Source organism: Xiphophorus maculatus, chromosome 23 (genome assembly GCF_002775205.1).
Source record: "Xiphophorus maculatus strain JP 163 A chromosome 23, X_maculatus-5.0-male, whole genome shotgun sequence".
Classification (NCBI taxonomy): Eukaryota; Metazoa; Chordata; class Actinopteri; order Cyprinodontiformes; family Poeciliidae; genus Xiphophorus; species Xiphophorus maculatus.
Window position 1 is genome coordinate 18,098,820 of NC_036465.1, and position 19,342 is coordinate 18,118,161.

Sequence of the window (19,342 nt, forward strand, 5' to 3'; positions counted from 1 at the left end):
TGTTATCGAGCGAGAGAAAAAAAAAATCCTTACAGTCGCCATGATACAGCAGCGGAAACGGGGAAGAAGTAGCTAGAAAACAAAAGAGAACACGCAGTCGTCCTCGCGATTTGGTATGCTCTTGCAGGTAAAATGAAACCCTCTGTGTTGTACTCGTGTTCATGTAAAGATATTTTTTCTCATCTCGTCAAACATCTTTGTCTTTAATGTACACAGCTCTCCCTTCGTGTAACAAAGTATTTCAATAGGAACTCGGTCAGCTTCAAATAATTGAGGTGTTAGCTTTTAGCTTGTAGGCTAGCCAGGCTAAGCTAAATAGCCCGCAGTTGCTTGCAAGTTAATCGTTTCGGGCCTGTTTTAAGAGCGCAGGTGTTTTTTCTTCTTCTTTCATTTATTAGCAATTATTGTTTTTGAAAGAAAAATAGGCGACAGTGGTGTTTTGCGTGTATTCGTGGCCTTGTGTTTATGCGCAATTCAGTGCTTTGCCATTATGTAAACAACAAGTGCACACTATATTTTCAAATTTATCCAGCATATTATTTTTGACGTTTTTCGAAAGGGCTTCGGACTATGGTAACTGAGATTTAATACTAATTCAAGTTGGCCTTTTCACCAGATTGCTAGTCTGCGAGGTAGTTGGGGATCTGGCTTTGTTATGTAGTCCGATAGCTGCCAATTTAGGTTAAGCTAGGCTAATCAGTTAGCGTCACCGAGGGGAACAATCGGTGAGAGTAGCGTTGTTTGTCTTGGCTTTATAGCTGTCGAGTTTTTTATTTTATCCAGAACAAAACCTCGTTTTGTTGTAAAATTGCCGTTTTTCTAAATCTGGCGGGAAGATTCTATAATGTATTCTCTAGGTGTTCCGTTTTTAACTTATGTAACAACAAAGAAATCAGTCTTTCTAGCAATCTGTGGCACGTTTTACTTATTATTATTATTATTATTGCTTCTGGTGCACAGGTAGATCACGATCTTGATAACATTTTTGAACGGTTTTATTAAGTGTTGACATTTGTCTGCAGATTTGTTGAATAATAAAATTGACAGCCACATCATCCTGTAGATGGGGTTACTGAACTATAGTTTCAGGCCAAAACGATAGGCTATGTCTTGCAATTTATTGCATTTTGACGGACTTTTTATATTTACCACTGACAGCTTTATTACACACGATTTCTGTAGTGTTATAGGAATGCCCAAGGAAAAATATGACCCGCCGGATCCCAGGCGGATGTACACAATTATGTCTAGCGAGGAGGCAGCAAATGGGAAGAAGTCATACTGGGCTGAGCTGGAAATTAGTGGTAAGTGTCTTCTCCTGTAGGAAATGCAGAGAATCTTGCTGTGATTGTTTTATGCTTCCGCCTGGAAAACCTTTATTCTGTCTGCAACCTTTAAGACTGAGGGTTTTAATTGTTTCTCAGTTAAATGTATTGTTCTTGTCATTAGCAAATCATTTTTTTTGTCAGTTGATTTCTTGGCTGTATTTTCAACACTTGTGTCAAAACAAAGGATTATGACTAAGAAGATTTAAATACACAACATAATTCCAGGAATGTGTGATGAAACATTTTGATAGCCACACAATATGAAAAGTAAAAATGTGATTGTTTATGTCCCATTTACTTTAGAGGATCTAAGGTGAGCTGACATGTAATAGCCCCATTATTCAACATAAAATTCATATTTGTTACTGCACAATATTTTCTTCTTTTGATCAAAAGCAACAGAATATTCTGCAATATACAAAAAGCTATTCAGTGTGTATTCAATGTAAACAGTTTAATTGATCCTAACATTGTCTAAATTATGTCCATTTATGGATGGTATTGAACATCTGTCCAATACCATCAAATTAATGAACTAATATCTCAAATCAGTTTTATTTTTTCTTATTAAGGTAACTGAAAACATTACCTGGCACACACAGAAGTTGCTTTAATACATTCCATTCCATTTATGTAAATTTGAACACAATTTTGCCAAACCGAAACTTAAAAAAAAATCATGAGCGAAATACAGAATTTGTTCCTGTTATCATCAGGAAATCTCAAAATTTCATACCAAATTAGCCAATAAAACGTTTTTCAGTAGAAGTCACAGTTGGTACCATAATCCTCGATGAACGCATTAGAGGGCAAAAGCCCTCTAATAACATCACTGATGTTATTTATATATGTTTTGTAATCAATAGAACATGTATATATAAACCCCAATCTTTGTCATACTAAAATGTTTTCCATTAATATGTCAACATAAAATGTTATGATTTTATTGCTTATTTTACATTATGAAAATAATACAGAATTGTTGCTGCTGGAGGCTGTTCAGTGAGTTTTAATTTATTGTTGTAAAAACAAATGCAACACAAAACTCTTTTAATAGTTTGGAAAAAAAGTATCAAATTTTTTTTAAATCAAGAAGGTAAATAATATGATCATTTGATCTTTAGGGGAAAAAGTCAAGTTCTGAACCATAAACACTTGAAATTCACTGATGAAATGATTTTTCATCAGTCATGTTCCAGCATTCTCAGATGGAGTCTTGTAATCCCCTTTACCTTCGATTTTCACCAAAAGTCCTAAAGGAGAATGAGATCTGGGCTGTTTGCTGGTTATGTGATTGATGGTCTTTGCTTTCCCATATGCTGCATTATTGTCATAAAAATGATTATGTGGCATATTATGAGAATAAGAAAAATATTTAAATTTCAATGCCTGCCTGTGTGTCTTTTGTAGAGGTATTGAGTGCCATCTGCTCTGGTTGTTTATCTGACACAAAACTCCATATTGATGAAAACTCTTACCAAGAAATTGCTCAGGAGATTTTTTTATTATTATTTTGGGGGAGGTGGGTTGTCATGGTAAATATTTATAATGGTAGTTACGCTACAAAAACTTGTTTCATAACCAATTTTTCCGTGTGAATCTGAGTTTGTGTGTAAACAGAAAAGTTAGCTTTACTGCATATGTGTCTGTTTTTAAAGACCGGGGAGCAAAACCATTTCTCCAAATGCTGTATTATCCTTCTGATTTGATGTTTCAAAGTCCAGCATCTGGCCTTTAGGTTTAACCTGCAAAACCTGCTTGTGCAGATAATACCACCATGGACCATTACAGTGTTCCCAAAGATCTCAACTAAAATCTTAGTGTAATAAATGTCCAGATGCTTGTTTTAGCAAACATTACTTATTTACTGGGGAAGTATGGCCTCATTGCAAAAAAAATAATTGCTTAATTTTTTTAGGTGCTCTATAATGATTGAGTCACATCTGCCAATATCCAACATCAATTTGTAGGTTGATTGGTAGGTCAGGAGAGGACAATGAGAAGTGGGTTATTTATAATTTAATCTAAGACACAACTTTGACCTGCTTGTTTTGTGGAGTGTCTTAGAATATTTATAGTGTTTTTTTCCATTATTTTTATTATAGTAATCTTAAGTTATGAAGTAAAGTTCCTCCTTTTTTTTGAAAAATGTATAATTGTGTCCAAACAAGATTTAAGACACATTAAATGCATTTACATTTTTGTCTTTGCTTTTTGTTTTCTCTTCAGGCCGAGTAAGGAGTCTCAGCACCGCCCTGTGGTCTCTCACCCACCTCACTGCCCTGCACCTCAGTGACAACTCTCTGTCACGCATCCCGCCAGACATTGCCAAACTACACAACCTGGTGTACCTGGATCTCTCATCCAACAAGATCAGGAGCCTGCCGGCAGAGCTCGGCAACATGGTGTCTCTCAGGTCAGTGATGCCAGGTTACATAATGCAATTAGTGCAGAGATAATGAGGGCAGCCACCACAAGTTGCCTGTGCATTTGGACTCTGTTTATTATTTAATTACATAAATGCTGAGAAGTATGAAGGTTTTGGTCCAAATCTTAACACAGGGAGTGTGGTAAACTGTTTTCAAGATAATATGTTTTTTTTTAATATATATACATATCTTATTTGTCCTCTGCAGGGAATTGCTTTTAAATAACAACCAGTTGCGAGTTCTCCCGTTTGAATTGGGAAAACTTTTTCAGTTACAGACACTGGGGTTAAAAGGTAAGTGGCTTGCACAAGTTTTTATTTTTATTTTTTTTTAAGGCCTTAAATCCTGTTTTTTTTTTTTTTTGGTGCTTGATACAGGCTGATTATCTCTTCCTTTCCAGGAAACCCACTTGCACAAGAAATTATGAGCCTCTATCAGGAACCTGATGGCACACGGAGACTGCTCAGCTACTTGTTAGACAATCTGGCAGGGGCTATTAAGCGCAGTGAGTACTTAGCATCCTCTGCTAACCCGAGACTGGAGCCAGGAGTGTGTTTTTGGTTTTCTTCTGTGATATTATGTGCATAAAAAATATGTCAAATGTATGCATTCAAAAGCAAAATTTAAACACTTCAACTTTTTTATATTGACCTGTTTTTCTACTTTTCCACAGTACCAACAGAGCAGCCACCAGCCAGGTCATGGATCTCGCTCCAGGAACCAGACCGAACACGTCCAGCAAGTAAGGCTGATGTACACACACCGTAACTTTAAACAAATGTTAGAAATGTTTTTTATTCCTTTGTTTCATTTTATTACTGTTTTTGTTTTTTCCCCTTTCTTACATTTTATACATGTTGACGCAAAATCAGGTTATTTTCAACAGCAACAAACCTTGATAGTTTGTTGCTGTTGAAAATGTATCACAAAAATAAGGCTGATATATAAATGTCAAAGTGAATGTTAAGAGTTTTACTTCTATATTTCATTTTAAACAAACAAAATAACAAAGTCAATTTTTCAATTTCCTTGTAGTAAGACATTATCATACTAATATTTAACATTTTCTGGCTAAATTGAGCAACTCTGTTTTATGGCAGAATTTAAAGCTACAGAGGTTTTCTTATTTTCTGTATAAATCAGCAACATATGACATTTCTGTTCAACTAAGTGCATTTCTTTTGGTTTCTGTTTCCCTTTCATAGCACTGTTCTCAGTTATGTGTTACAATGTGCTGTGCGATAAGTATGCCACACGACAGCTGTACGGCTACTGCCCCTCCTGGGCTCTGAACTGGGAGTACAGGAAGAAATCTATCATGCAGGAAATCCTAGGCTGCAACGCAGACATCATCAGTTTGCAGGTAAGAAAAAATAAAGGATACTTAAAGTTCAGAAAGTTGTTTGTTTTGTTCATTAAATTAATACCAAAAAGTTTTTAAAAGCATCTTTTTGTGAAAAGATACAATTTTGCCCCTACATCATATGATTACACTAACATGATGTGGTGCCTTATGCAAGAGTTTCTGCTCAAAATAACACCCTTAGTAAAACATCACATACAAGTCAGATAGTGTACCTCGCTATTGTAAAATATATTTTTACAATAACCCTCTGGATTTAATGGAACTAGACAGTAGGGAATGAATAGATCAATCATTGTTGTTAGAATGAGAGAAAAGATTTTCACTCAGTTACTTAGAAAGCTGTGTTGCTTGATGATTAATACCTGACTGGAATAACTTGAAAAATGAATGTACCCAAAACCCTTTTCTTTGTTTTATTGTTCAAACAATCTGCTTAAAAATAAGCTTTTCCTGTAAATCACTCCACACTCACCTGACACTTTATTAGGCACGCCTCTGCAAGCGGTTCTTTGTTAAATTTATGTATGTTGAACGGTAAATTAAGTTGTGGAATGGGAAATTAGTTTTATGAATATTCAGCCAACAAATCTGCAAGGATCTGTAATTCTGTCATGTTGATACGGATCAAAATATAGGAATATTTCTGACACGGTGAATTTATGGCATGAAGGGTTGAGGCAGTTTTGAAAGCAAAGACGATCCATCCAGGCACTAGCTTGACGTTAGTATTAAAGTGTCACTTATGTGTCCCACTAATTTCCAGTAGATCGTGTGATATTCATACAGTGACTTTGTTGTTGGTAATGAGTTCTAATGAAGTTAAGAAATCTAATGAAAGTAAACATTTTACTTATTGTAAGTAAAGGTAGTTATGGCAGTATATGCCTTTTTACCCACTGGTTGAAACATCTTTGTTTGAAAGTACATATTTTTGTTGTGGATCATATTAGTTTGAATAAAGTCTGAGTTTTATTTTTATTGATTACAAAACTGTGAAGGTTTTTAACTAAAAACTATTGAACTTTTTTCAAAGTAAACTTGAATGATATTGTGCAATTTCAATGTTTAGTAATTGTGTTAAGTGATGAGTCTTCACATAATATCAGCATAAAAATTTAAGTTGGCATTCAGTTTGAGACACTTTACTAAAACTTTTCTTTGTGTGATTTCTGATGACATTTTGGCTTTTTTCATGGGATAAAGATTTTTACTCCTCACCACTCTGTTAGGTGACGATTCCTGCTCCTGTAAATTTCTCAGATTCTTTGGGGTTTATAAAGAGCCATATTCTTCTGTACCCAGATGGTTTTGAATTATTGTAATTATAGCTTAATTACGTTCCATAAGCAGCCACTTGATTAGGATATGTAAATGCTGCGTGTAGTTTTCTGTTTCCATCTGCCAATGTCAACTGGGGTTTAATATTGTTCTCTGAGTTTGAAAAAGCTGCATTCAGGTTTGCTGGTTAGCTCTGACCTTTCTGTGCAGATTTTAGCTGGTTTCCTGGTCCAGACATTTGCATGTAACATTATTACATGCAAATGTAATGTAAATAAGCAAATATTTGCTTATTGTAAATATCTATTCAAGTTTGTGAAAAGTATATAAACTTCCGTGGGACTCATGTAATGGACCTTTATGCACCGTTCCTCTTGTTCTTTGTGTCTGCTGGGATGGACTCCACCCAACCACCGCCTTAGGCAGTAGAGCACATCAGTGACCTGGGCAGATGAATTGTTGCTACAGAACTTGTAAAAGATGGGGAAAAAAATTACACCCTGTTCATTTTTAAGGTTTAATGTATACGATCACAGAAAAATCTAATTGTTATATTTCATAAATATAGGTAGGTACAATTTCTGAAATAAACACACAGCACCTATTACTTTGTACATTCATCTACCAGGAAATGAACTAAAAGGTCTGTGAGCTAAATCTATCAAATCAGTAACTTTTAGAAACGTCATTAGCAGCTGGATCATAGTGTAATTATCTTCTGTGACCTCAGTAGTCTTTCACATCATCTTCAACAAAATCAGGGTTGTTATATATCAGTGTTTTTGCACAACTCTACTAAACACTACAGCTACCTTTTAGCTAACGTTGACTGCTGTTTCTTCTCCCTGCAGTGAGAATAAAAGAAAAAACACTTTTGACGTTTTCTTTGTGTAGTTTAGTGAGATTTAACAGTTCATGCTCTTTGGGTGGTGAAATTTCCCCACCTTAGTTTAGGCAACGTCTTCTGCTTCCGTTTGAGACAATGTGTTTAATGGGCAATCAAAAAATCTGAAGCTTTTACTAGTGTCATAACTAAATATGGTTTTTATGCATTTTATTTTATGTTAATACTAACTAAATCCTAGTTAGTTAGTAGGATTTTGTCTTCAGCGTAATTATGAAGATAAGTAACAAATTCTTCCCCGTATCACAAGTTATTTCATGAAGCTGAAGGAAAAAGGAGAAATCAAACTAAGGTCAGAGCGAGAGCTTAGAACTACAATGAATAGAATTTGACCTCCAGACAATCCTGTGATGTTTCTGCTGCAGCAGATTATGGACGCATTGTAATAATCTACCAACTAACATAGTCATGTTGCCCAGGTTGTGGTTCCTTTTTCTAAGAACTATAAAACACACACAATCAGGTGTTTAAACTTACATGAGATCTATTTGAGATTATAACTATTTACCACAAAGAGAGGGAGAAATCGCCTAGCCGTTTCTTTATATAGGAGCTCAAACTTGGAATACACTAACTAGACAAAGGGATTACAAAGTTATTCACATTTATGCAATGAAGTATATACACAGTTTGTACAACACAATACAGTATTTTTTTTGTTTCCAAATAGCAAAACAATATTGTAAAATTAAAACATTGTTGTCCCAAAGTAAATCTGAAGAATTGTTAAATGGAGGATATGCCTTAATTATTTCCCCCCAGATATTGGTGTCTCTGCTCCATTGCCATCGTAACACTTTGCAAGAGCTAGATGATTTTCTTCCTTAAATAATGTAATTTCACTACAAATATATTGTTCACATTTGTTGACAGTTGTTGAATAATTTTTTAACATGTTTCAATATATAGTAATATCTCAGTAAAACATGCTGTAGCTAACATTTAATAAACAGATGGATTTGTTTGGTGTTTCAGAAATGTGCACCATCCTATTAGCAATTTGTTTTATCTTGTTAATTTGCAGGAAGTGGAAACGGAGCAGTACTTCAATTTCTTCTTGCCAGAGTTGAAAGAGCAGGGATACGACGGGCTCTTCAGTCCAAAGTCACGAGCTAGAACGATGTCCGAGTCGGATCGTAAACATGTGGACGGATGTGCAATCTTCTTCAAAACAGAAAAGTAAGTAATGCCAACATTATTCCTGTAAGGTGCTGGAAATATAGATTGAAAAAAAGTCTTCAATCTTTTTTCAGCCCAGAACTTGGGCTGTCAGAATATTTAAAGAAATCTATGGAACAATAGATTTCTTTCTTTTTGAGGAGAAAAAAAAAATCAGCATTTTTCTTTTCAACTTGAATTATTTTTTTATACCTTTAGTCTTGGCATTCTGACACAATTTGGAATGAAATGTCAACAGGTTTTCAAGTTATGAATTACATACACGTGCGGTGCCGTATCTGGGAAAACAAGTATAAGTCTAATTAAGCTCATTATATTTGTGCTAATAAATAAAACAACATAAAACTTCCAAATGTAAATATGATTAAACCAAAGAAGAAATTAACAAAAATAAGTCCTGGTTCAGTCACAACACAACTACAGAGGAGAACATATTTGTGTTAAACATTAAGGGTGTATTCAGACCAACCCAGGATTAGAGTCCTGAATTAGACTCTAATCCGTTTGTCTAGAAAGTCCGAGTTTTTGGGGAGGTCTGAATGCAAATTTGAATTCCAAAACGGACTTGAAAATCGAACTCTGATCCGCCTAAAAACCTAGGTCTCGGTCCTGTTGAAGTGGACCCTAAAACCGTAGAAAACCTGTCTGAATGCAACCTGACTAGAGACAGTTTCAAAAGCAGGAAGTTAGCTACAGTCAAAATATTACTCTTCTCTGCGGGTTAACGAAGATGTTGTGGCGGTTGTCATATCAATGGGTTTGCGTGCCGACACTAAGCAAGGAAAAGCAGAATATAAATGGTTTGAAGTTGTTTTACAACTTTTTTGCAGCCTATTGTCCCATTGCTGTGACGCTCTGCAGCTGCTGTAATTTTTAAACCTTAATAAATGACAAAAACTGAACTAATTGCCTCCTTTGTTTGAACATAATCATCAAATAGGATGGAGGAATTTGCTTAGTCCTCTCTTGTATCTTGATAGAAACCAAACCGCTTATAGATTTATATCAAGGGAGAATAGTTACAAACATCAGGAATTTTCTCAGCTTTAATTTAAGCCATGTTTATAGAAATCGGGTAAGAAATAAAGGCGCTCCGATCATTTTTGTGATTCCTGCTCATCCTGCTTTGGAACAGCCTGGTTTAGTGGACAGACTCACCACGTAGTAACGGCGCCTGCAGGAGCGTCGCTAGGCATTTGTCTTGTTAAAAGTTAATTAATTTAGGCATTCGCAGTGAGTTCACAAATATTAAATGTAATTTTGTAAGCAAGATGAAGTAAAAATAATTTGAGCTTCTGCATAAAGTCGACATATTAACTGCATACATATGGGGAGCAGAGGTGAGCAGTTACATTACTTTACATTCACTTGAGCAAGTTTTTGGGAAGAAAATAATTGTAAGAGTAGTTTTACTACACAGTACTTCAAAATTGTATAAAAAAAATTTAATTTGTCTTCAAAATATCAAAGTTTGCGCGTTAATTTTATGCTGTTTGTCTGTCTGACATTTTTAAATGTTAAGTCAGAGGTTCTTATCAGTTATTCAGAATTTAAGCAGCACTTATACCAAATACTTTTTTCCTATTGAGTAATTTCTTGAATTGAAACTATTTACTTTTACTTGAGTAAAAAGTTTCAAACAGCTGTGCCACTCATACCTCAGTACAATTTTTGGGCTCTCTACCCAACTCTGGTGTTAAACAAACGTGTTAGCATTCAACAGCTTTAAAAAGAAAAGCATCATTAAATTTATCTATTTTTTCTGGCTCATCAGCAGTCGATTCTGTATCTTTTTCTACTCTGCTGCTGCCAATACCTGAGCTTGAAGAGCACACAGACCTCTATTTATATCTTATTTTGATACTTGACACATTTTAAAAATCTTGTACGTTAAGAAGTAATTAATCCATTGAGAGCCAACCAAAGGCTTTTCTCCTTTCAAAACATGTTCAAAAGTATTTGGAGAAAAAAGCCCTTATGAATCATTTTGAGCTCCCATTTAAAGCAAAGTTGAAATTTTCATATTTTTTCTTTGTCAGTGACCTGAATTGCATCCTTTTACAACATACCGTAAGAGATGTACTTGGTTTTAAAAACCATTTATTCTTCCAATTGCCTTCAAAATATTTTTATTTCTTCCTTTCACTCTAGATTCAGCGCTGTGCAGAAGCACACAGTGGAGTTCAACCAGCTGGCCATGGCTAACTCCGAGGGCTCAGAGGCGATGCTGAACAGGGTGATGACCAAGGACAACATCGGAGTAGCTGTATTGCTTGAAGTCCGCAAAGAGATGATGGAAATGTCTTGTGAGTAGTTTTGTTTTTTTCCCCCTCATCTTTATTATTTGAATTCTTGCATATTTTGACCTCCTATGTCTTAGATTTGCTTTTTACTATTGATCCTTATGTGGCTTTTGTCTATAACTCAAACTATTGTAGTTTAAAGAGGCCTATGATGCATAAAAATGTATTTTCTGTTATAAGAACATGTTGTAAATATGCTCGTGATTGATCTTTTTAGCTGGTAAGTCACTCCACGGCCTGGACAAGCAGCTCCTGCTGGTGGCAAACGCCCACATGCACTGGGATCCCGAGTACTCGGATGTCAAGTTGGTCCAGACCATGATGTTCCTGTCAGAGGTGAAGAATATCGTGGACAAGGCAACACGCAGCTTCAAGCTGTCCACCTCTGGTGAGACCAATGCCATTCCACTGGTGCTGTGTGCTGACCTCAACTCCTTACCTGACTCTGGTAAGTAGGCGAGAGCAACAGTTTTATATGACCATTATAATTATGGGGATGTGGGTGTTTTTAATTGATCGGCGTAAGATCCCAAAGCTTTCATTCAAAAACTGCCTTTTCTTTCTGGTAGCGCCATATTGCGCTGCTAAATATGGCTTTGTATTTGTGCCACCCTTCAGAGCGCGCAGTGAGATTGATGTATATATTTCAACAAGCAATAATTTGTGGTGCTTGCTTATAAATTTTTACGCTCGCTCATTCAAAATGTGTTCTGGCGCTTGCACCTTCTCAAGGGTGTGAGTGTCACCCATGAGTGAATGCACTTAACCCCACGTCTGCATTCACAATTTATCAAATTGTATGTTAATGAACCAGTCATAAACACAGTTTTGGATTAAAATGCTGAAAAGGCACAAAGCATCTATAAAACGCATTACATGCATCGCCCTCCCCATGTTTTCCCCTTTAAGCTGCAGGCAGCAGCAGACCAGCAGGGAAGAATGATAATAAAGTTTAACGTTGCCCACAATATTGCAGAAGAACAACTCTTTACTAAGTTTACTAAGTCTGACATAATTCTTCCACCTAAAAATGTTTTGACGGTAGCAAGATGTTCCGTTTGATATGTTCATGAGCTTTTCAGGAGTGTTGAAACATTTGGACTCATTTAGATTTTCTTCTGTTTCTTCCTTTAAATTTTAATTTATGTTATCTTGATGATATCCAGTCTTGTGCAATTCTGATTCAAAAAAATATCTTTATGTTTACTAGATAACTAACTAGATCATTTATGAATCAATATTACCTTTATGGACAGTAATAACAAAAAAATATATATATAAAACTTTGAAGTTAAATTTGATGCAGTTGAAGATTTGGGTGCATCTACTGTTTCTTCTGGTGCTCCTAAGAAAAAAGGCCCCAGTGCAAGAAGTCAGTCTAGAGGTCTGGTTAGACCAAGCAGAATAACTGAAAGGAAACATTTGCTGGACTTAAAAACTTCCATTATATATAATATAATATAATTATTATATTAGTATAATTCCATTCAATCCATTATTGTTTTCTGTTTTAAACAAAACAATTTATACTCAACTTGTAAGAAATATATATTTGGTATTGTATTTCTGGAAGAGGTAAGCTATGTTTTCTTTTAACTGTGGTAAACCTTTCAAAATAAAGTTGGCTTCTGGGGACATTTGCTCTATTTACACTGCATAAACCAGGATTAAGACAGATTAGGTTAGAAATTAGAAATGCAGATAAACGAAGTATAGCCAACTCAAACTGCTTGTAGGGAACCTCCTCTTTTCAAGATGAAAAGAACAAGCAGAGTGGATCATCAGGGCTGATTTTCCCTCCATCCAGGACATGTACAGGTCTAAGGTCAGGAAACGACAGCAGCAGTAGTTTAAGGAGGGACGAGCCAAGGAGTCAGTAGAGATAATTTACGTGAACATATAAGTTTGTATGTCATTGGAAACACAAACAACAAACGAACAACAAACCAGGACTTTGGACTTTACGGCCCAAAGTCTGCCTGGATTTAAAAGAAAAAGTTCCTGATCATTGAAAATTCAAGAAATTATCATGGAAATTATTATTTTTTATTTAAATAACAGACTAGCACAGTGGGAAATGTGTCAGTTTATGCGTCATGTTTTTCCTCAGGTGTAGTCGAGTACCTGAGTACAGGCGGAGTGGACTGCACCCACAAGGATTTCAAGGAGCTTCGCTATAGCGACAGCCTGACCAAATTCAACTGCAACGGCAAGAACAGCACTTCTAATGGCAGGATCACCCACGGCTTCAAGCTCAAGAGCGCCTATGAGAACGGCCTAATGCCTTACACCAATTACACCTTCGACTTTAAGGTAATTAGATAAATAAAACACAAATTTGTCCTTTTTTTACCCTTGTCTTTAATCTTTTACCTTTTTCTTTAAAACCAAGAATTGGGTACCATTTTTGCCGTTAGGAGTCATTAAATATGCTGCAACAAATATGATGGTGGCTACAAAAAGTGTTTGTTTGTATCTTGCTGAGAAATGACAATTTTTGTCTGTATTTCAGGCTGTATGTGTAATTTTAAACCTGTTTGGGTTGGAGAAAACCCAAACAGGGTGTACATTCTGGTTTTTAAAATTCATTAGAGTTGCGTTCCACTTTACATGGAAAAAATGGTTGAAATTCCTGACAAAAAGTAAAACAAATTGATGTTAATTCCAGCGGTGAGTTTATTTGTATAACTCTGGAGCAGCCCAAAGCGTTTTATTTGCTCACTATAATCCTTCTGTCTCATAGGGTGTCATCGACTATATTTTCTACTCCAAGCCTCATCTGAACGTGTTGGGCATCTTGGGCCCCCTGGACCCTCACTGGCTCGTAGAGAACAATGTCAGCGGCTGCCCACACCCCCACATCCCCTCTGACCACTTCTCCCTCTATGCTCAGCTGGAGTTGCTCCTGCCCAATGTGCCCTCCCAGGTCAATGGGCTGCACTTGCCTGCACGCAGGTAGTGAGACCCTGCCATGCCACCAGGGGGAGCTGCGACCACAGCTTCCCCCTCTACCAGCTCTTACCTCCGCCACCTCTGGAGGAGGAAGACCGAAAAACAACGCAACCTGTAAAATATTCGTACAGTGAGGTCTGGCTGACAGGGATTTCGTATAAAATGTTATAGATATTCTATATTTTTCTTTTATTCTTTCTGATTTTTTTCTTTTTCTTTTTATGTCCTTTTTTAACTGCTTGGTTCAGTCCTGTTTATGTATCACGTGTTTTGGACTCCCTCTTCTCATCTGGTTCACAAACCCCCACCCCTGCATACTTTTTATTTTTCTGTCTTTCAGGCTAGAGGGGATGGTAGCTCATTCAGATTCATCACATGAGGCTCTGTGTGGTTTTAATGGGGAAGCTTAAAAGCGGCTGGATGGGTGACATTTAGCTGAGAAGCTGCAGAGCTGTCTGTCTGTCCCTGTATAAATCTAAAACCAGCAAAGACAGCAGACTTGTCTGTCTCAGTCCCTCCATGTTTGGCTCGTGCTCGCTATCCATCTGTACTCTGGGCAGCCGGCGTAGATTCTCGGTCTCTCCAAGATACGCACATTTGGGCTTCGGGTAGAAGCAACTTTTCATGACTAGCTAAGCATCCCAGCAAGCGGATGCGCCGCAGCTGATCCGAGGGGATCTTTCCTGCTGTCATTCTGTGGTGCTCAGGCCTTTTTGTGTGGTCACGGCCTCCTGCGGTGCTACAAGATAGTCCACACCTCTGACCCCTGGTCCTGGTGCATAAGAAGCGGAATTATGTGACATCGGCAGTTCGGAGAAATAGTGAGAAACTGAGAGCAGCTACCATCCTGTTTGCAAACAGTTTCACCCCTGCTTGTATAGTTGTTATGCTAGTCATGTGCTTAGGAGCTCATGTGGCCCAAGAATCACCTTTTTTAGAGCAAGGAGCGAGGGAGCTAGGTCAACCGGTTAAGCGACGGGAGGTAGGGGGGCTTTCACAAACCTTTTCATTGACGTCATTTGCGTTTTCCCAGAGAGCGAAAAATGGCTGAAGAGTAAAACCAGCATTCCTCTCTCTATCAGGAGATGACCTCCAACTTCACTCATGCAAGATCGAACATACATACACACACACATACACAGGTAATTTTCAGGCAGATGTGTAGCACTGTCTCCAAGGCCAGTAGTGACTCCTCCCCCCACCCCCAGCCATACGTTCACACACAGAAGCAGTGATTTTTCACGAGTGTTTGTACAGAATAGAAACCTAGACTCAGTCTTTACATGATTGTATATGAACCACAAAAAGACCTGTTTTCTGGCATTTTTTTGTACGAAGAGTAAATTATGGTCAGATTAAGAAAAAAAAGAAGATTGTATTGTAAACTATGGCTAAATTTTTATCCAGTTAATGTTGAGATGAATTAATATTACCAGCTTGTACAAAAGACGTAAGAGGAGGCTGCTCGCCGCGTTCGCTGTCACTTCTTTGCACTCCCAAGAGATTAACTGTAACGCATCAGTATTGTTTAGGCTGATTTGCTTTGATGTAAATAGACGGAGTCAATTTTTTTTTTTTTTACCTGTTTCTTTCTGCCTATTAACAAAGCCAACGATCCAGGCTGCTGCCGACGGTTTGGACGAAACGACACGCAGCACCGATTCGCATCTGTTCATCTGGCTCCAAAGCGAAGTGTAAACGACACAACACGGAGAAGTCCCGCGCGTACGCCCCGTACTCACTGTAGCAGTTGATGTTGTCTTGCACTATTTACATGCGACGAACGCTCGAGCAGCCTCCTCTCCTTTTATTTTTAAATACTGTTGAGACATTTGTGAAGATTTTATGTCCTTTTTTTTTTTTTTTTTGTTAATGTTTATTTCATTTTTTTTATGAGATGTGACAATGTAATGATGATGTGTATATCCTTCCTATTCATTGAGCTCTCTAGTAATCAGGTATGCTTTCTCCACCCACCCTCCTCTCCTCCACTGTACGGAACATGAGCGGGGTCGTCTTTATAAATTCACTCAGATTGTTTTTTTTGTTGTTTTTTTTTTGCCCCCAGATTACCTGATCCCTCCTATCTCCCTTCCTGGCCACAAATAGCCCTGAGCTTTTATCCATCACCACCACCATAAACCATCCAACCTCAGACTTTTTCTGCTACTCTTCTCAATTTTTTTTAACATCCCTTGCCCCACTTTTTTTGTATAGATTTTCTACAATTGTCATTGCAGCTATAGTGCCATTTGTGGACCACCCCTGCCTCTTGCCTTTGCATTGGAAAGGGTGGAAGAGCCCATTGTTCTTTTTATTCCTGCTGTTTGTCAAAACGGCCAGCCTGTCAAGTTTCTGTTAATCAGATTTGTTCCATCTCAAAAACAAGTTGAAATCAGTTAAATGTGAGATTATTTGAAATGCACTTAAACGATTCAAATGCAGCTCTTATTATACTTCAACAAGAACTTTTTTATGTCGAATAAGCAAGAAAATGGGAAGTGTCAACTTTGTCCCTGTCTCTTGTTCCTCCCGTTTTTTCCCTTTCCTTTGGTGAAAATCAATGTGCCCAAATTGATTTTTCTTTCCTGAATGGCATTAGTATTGTAGTAGATTTAAAGGGTAGCTTCTTTTTTTTGTTTGTCCTTTTTTTTTTTTGTAAAAGTGTGAATAAAAGATGTACTTCTTATTTCCTTTCTAAAAAGACATAATTTTTGGTGTTTGTGTAAATCATGATTTATACAATGACGATGATGATCTGCTGCATTGTTTTTACCCTTCTTTGACTTTTCTTATCCCTTCCACCACAAACCAAATCCTCTGTCAAAATCACGACACGTTGACTCGATGGGTTGATTGGAGAGGTCGAAGGTTTCCGAAGATGCGTCGCAAGAAGGAAGTAACTATCAGTTAAAACCCGACACACGGATGTTTTTTTTTTTTTTTTTTTAGCTTTTCAGCTTTACTTTGGCAGTCTCTGCACTAGCTGGAGAGTGCCGGTGTCCATAGGTTAGGGCAGCAGAGCTGTCTTACTAGTTGCTGCAGTTCAGTATTAGCAAATACTTTTTGACGGGTGTTAAAAAAAATATACAAAAGAATAAAAAACGTGTTTGTACGGCAAATGCTAATGATGTGCCGCTAGACCGGTCATGTGATTATTTTTTCCCCCCCCGTATTTCTAGTCCCACCTCATTCTGATCTTGTGCTTTACAGTGGTTCAGTCTGTTAAACTAGCTAGTGATAGTATTGATTCACAAATCTATTTCTTTGTTACTTCTCTTGTTTCCTCTAAAGATCTGTCAAATTAGAGCTGGATTTGTCATTAGTGGGTCATCACATTGCAAGCTTTATATTAGTTCAGGCTTATTTAGCTTAGTGTTTTTGTGTTATTTTGTCTGCTGGCTGCATCTTTTTGTAACAGTGCAAACCAAAGCTGCTTGTAGTACAGTTGTGTTGTAGCGGAAACTCTTAAACCAATCAACCCTTTTTATTTCTCTTATTTAAAAAAAACAAAGAAACCTCCATCTTCATGCAAATTAGGGCTGTAAGAAAAACAGTCGTTTTCTCTCTGATCCCATTTAATTTGTCCTTCCATCAGCTAAACTTGGCAATAATAACTGGAAACTTTCACATTCAGCCATTTTGTTTTAATCTTTAAAATGTAGCTGTTTAATCCTTCAAAACTGTTTTGCGCATCTTAAATTTGCCTACCTGAACCCTTTTGCCCCCCCCGCCCCCACTCTTCCTCTCTCTTTTATCACCCATTTTGTATATTTGCTCATCTCCTTGCCAATTTTAGTGGTAGTTGTTCAATGATCAGGATTGTCTATCTGTAGTCAGCTGAGTACATATATTGATCTGTGTCACTGTGTTTATGCACTGGACCAACTATTGTTTACCATTCATAAAATACCAGCAAAAAAGGAAAAAAAAAAGATGAACACTTGCACAATGTTGTAGAATGTCCATTAACCCAGATGAGAAATCAAGGCAGCTGTTTTCAAATCAACACATACTGTTTAAACCTGCAACTGAATGGTAAACAATGCTTTCTGTTGTATCCTTTAGCCGTCCTTTTTATTCTCTTTGGACTAGTTTTATTCTTTTATTATACTTTTTTTTTCTTCTTTTGACTACAGGTTCTGCTTGTTTCCTTTACACCTATCTATGTATTTTCCTACTTCTGGTTGAAAAATAAATTCTGTATTATCTGTTTCAAGCTGTGTCACCTCCTATTCTTTGCAATGGATATTGGGAATAAATTCTATATCTGTTGTCCTCGTCTTGCCTGTTTTCATTCTCATTTTGTTTCCTCCAAGGCTCATTTTGTCAATGGATGCATTACGCCTTCATTCATTATACACATTTAAGTTGCATTTTTAGTCTTTTAAGCATTTTAGTAGATGCTCAAATATCAGGCCTCAAACCCAATGAACTTGTTCATGATTCAACAGGTGAGAAACCTAAATTTCCAAAACCTTTTGTTGGGTTTTATTCGACAAAACAACACAATTTTGTGCCTAGTTTTTAAGTGGAATGGAAAAGACATGGCTTTGGAAATATTTTACAAATAAAAATCTTAAAATGTGTGCATTTCTAGTTAACCCCACTGAATCTATATTTTGTTTCTTTTGACACAATGTCTCTCCCACATCTATACAGGTTTAATTTTTTTTGGCTTTTTATCGAAGGCTGAAGTAAAATAAGATTGGATTCTCCAGTTTTGACACAGTTGGAGTAAAGACTTGGACTAGGCCAGGGATCCTCAAATCCAGGCTGTGGGAGCAAGTTGTAGACGTCTCTGTTTCGACACACCTGTGTCAAATAATTAGGTAATTAGCAGGACTGTGGAGAACTTGGCTGCACCGAGGAGGTAAATCGACCATTTGAATGAGGCGTGTTGAACGGGGACAAGGACCTGTGCATCTTGAAACGCTTCACCTGCGAGGTAGGATGGCTTATCGGTGTATGGTGACATGTTCGTGGTTTGAACAGGCTAACATGCTTGAATGTTTCATGTAACTTTTATTCAAGCGTTTAAAACCAGGTATGTCGCCCCTCTAAAGCGAACCGCACGAACTTTGTGAGTAAAATATGACGAAAAAAATGCTCATTGTAAAAAAAAAAAAAAAATCAAATAAACTCCACCAGTTGTCTTGACGTCAAATAGTACAATGCTAAGCTAAACGTCGAGCCAGACCTTTATTATTTTTTTCTTTCTTTCTTTTCATGAGCTGTACAGAAAATGGACATGTTTCCCTTTAGTTTCGGCTAAATATTTAACACCTTTCTTTTGCAGGCTGGGGGTGATTTCTTTGTGGTCGCATGGTGGAGCCAGAGGATCAGCTTTAGACGAGCAGCGGGATCCGGTCTGCATGCGCGTCGCCCTGACAGAGCTGACCTTTTCAGATTGACAGGTATGAAAGAGTTGGGACTTTTCACCTTTAACACTTGGAAAAAATGGTTTTCATCAAAAAATGAGAACTGTCTTACCTCAAAACTTCCATTCAATGGAAGCTGCTCTTTTTGACATCGAAGATAAAAAAATAAATAAATTATGTTTGCAGTGTGTAGAATTCAGTTTTCTGTGTATATTGTATTCA

General features: G+C 37.1%; 1 protein-coding gene across 1 annotated transcript; it reads left to right on the plus strand.

Moving 5' to 3' along the window:
- Positions 1 to 49: 49 nt before the first annotated feature.
- On the plus strand, positions 50 to 18,017 carry LOC102235957 (CCR4-NOT transcription complex subunit 6). The gene is made up of 12 exons (XM_005795309.2): positions 50 to 127; positions 1,183 to 1,304; positions 3,558 to 3,744; positions 3,965 to 4,050; positions 4,158 to 4,262; positions 4,431 to 4,499; positions 4,963 to 5,120; positions 8,330 to 8,484; positions 10,636 to 10,790; positions 11,005 to 11,235; positions 12,898 to 13,100; positions 13,531 to 18,017. Exons 2-12 carry the CDS (start codon positions 1,193 to 1,195, stop codon positions 13,744 to 13,746), a joined length of 1,677 nt encoding a protein of 558 aa, XP_005795366.1. The 5' UTR covers positions 50 to 127; positions 1,183 to 1,192; the 3' UTR covers positions 13,747 to 18,017.
- The last annotated feature ends 1,325 nt before the right edge of the window (positions 18,018 to 19,342 follow it).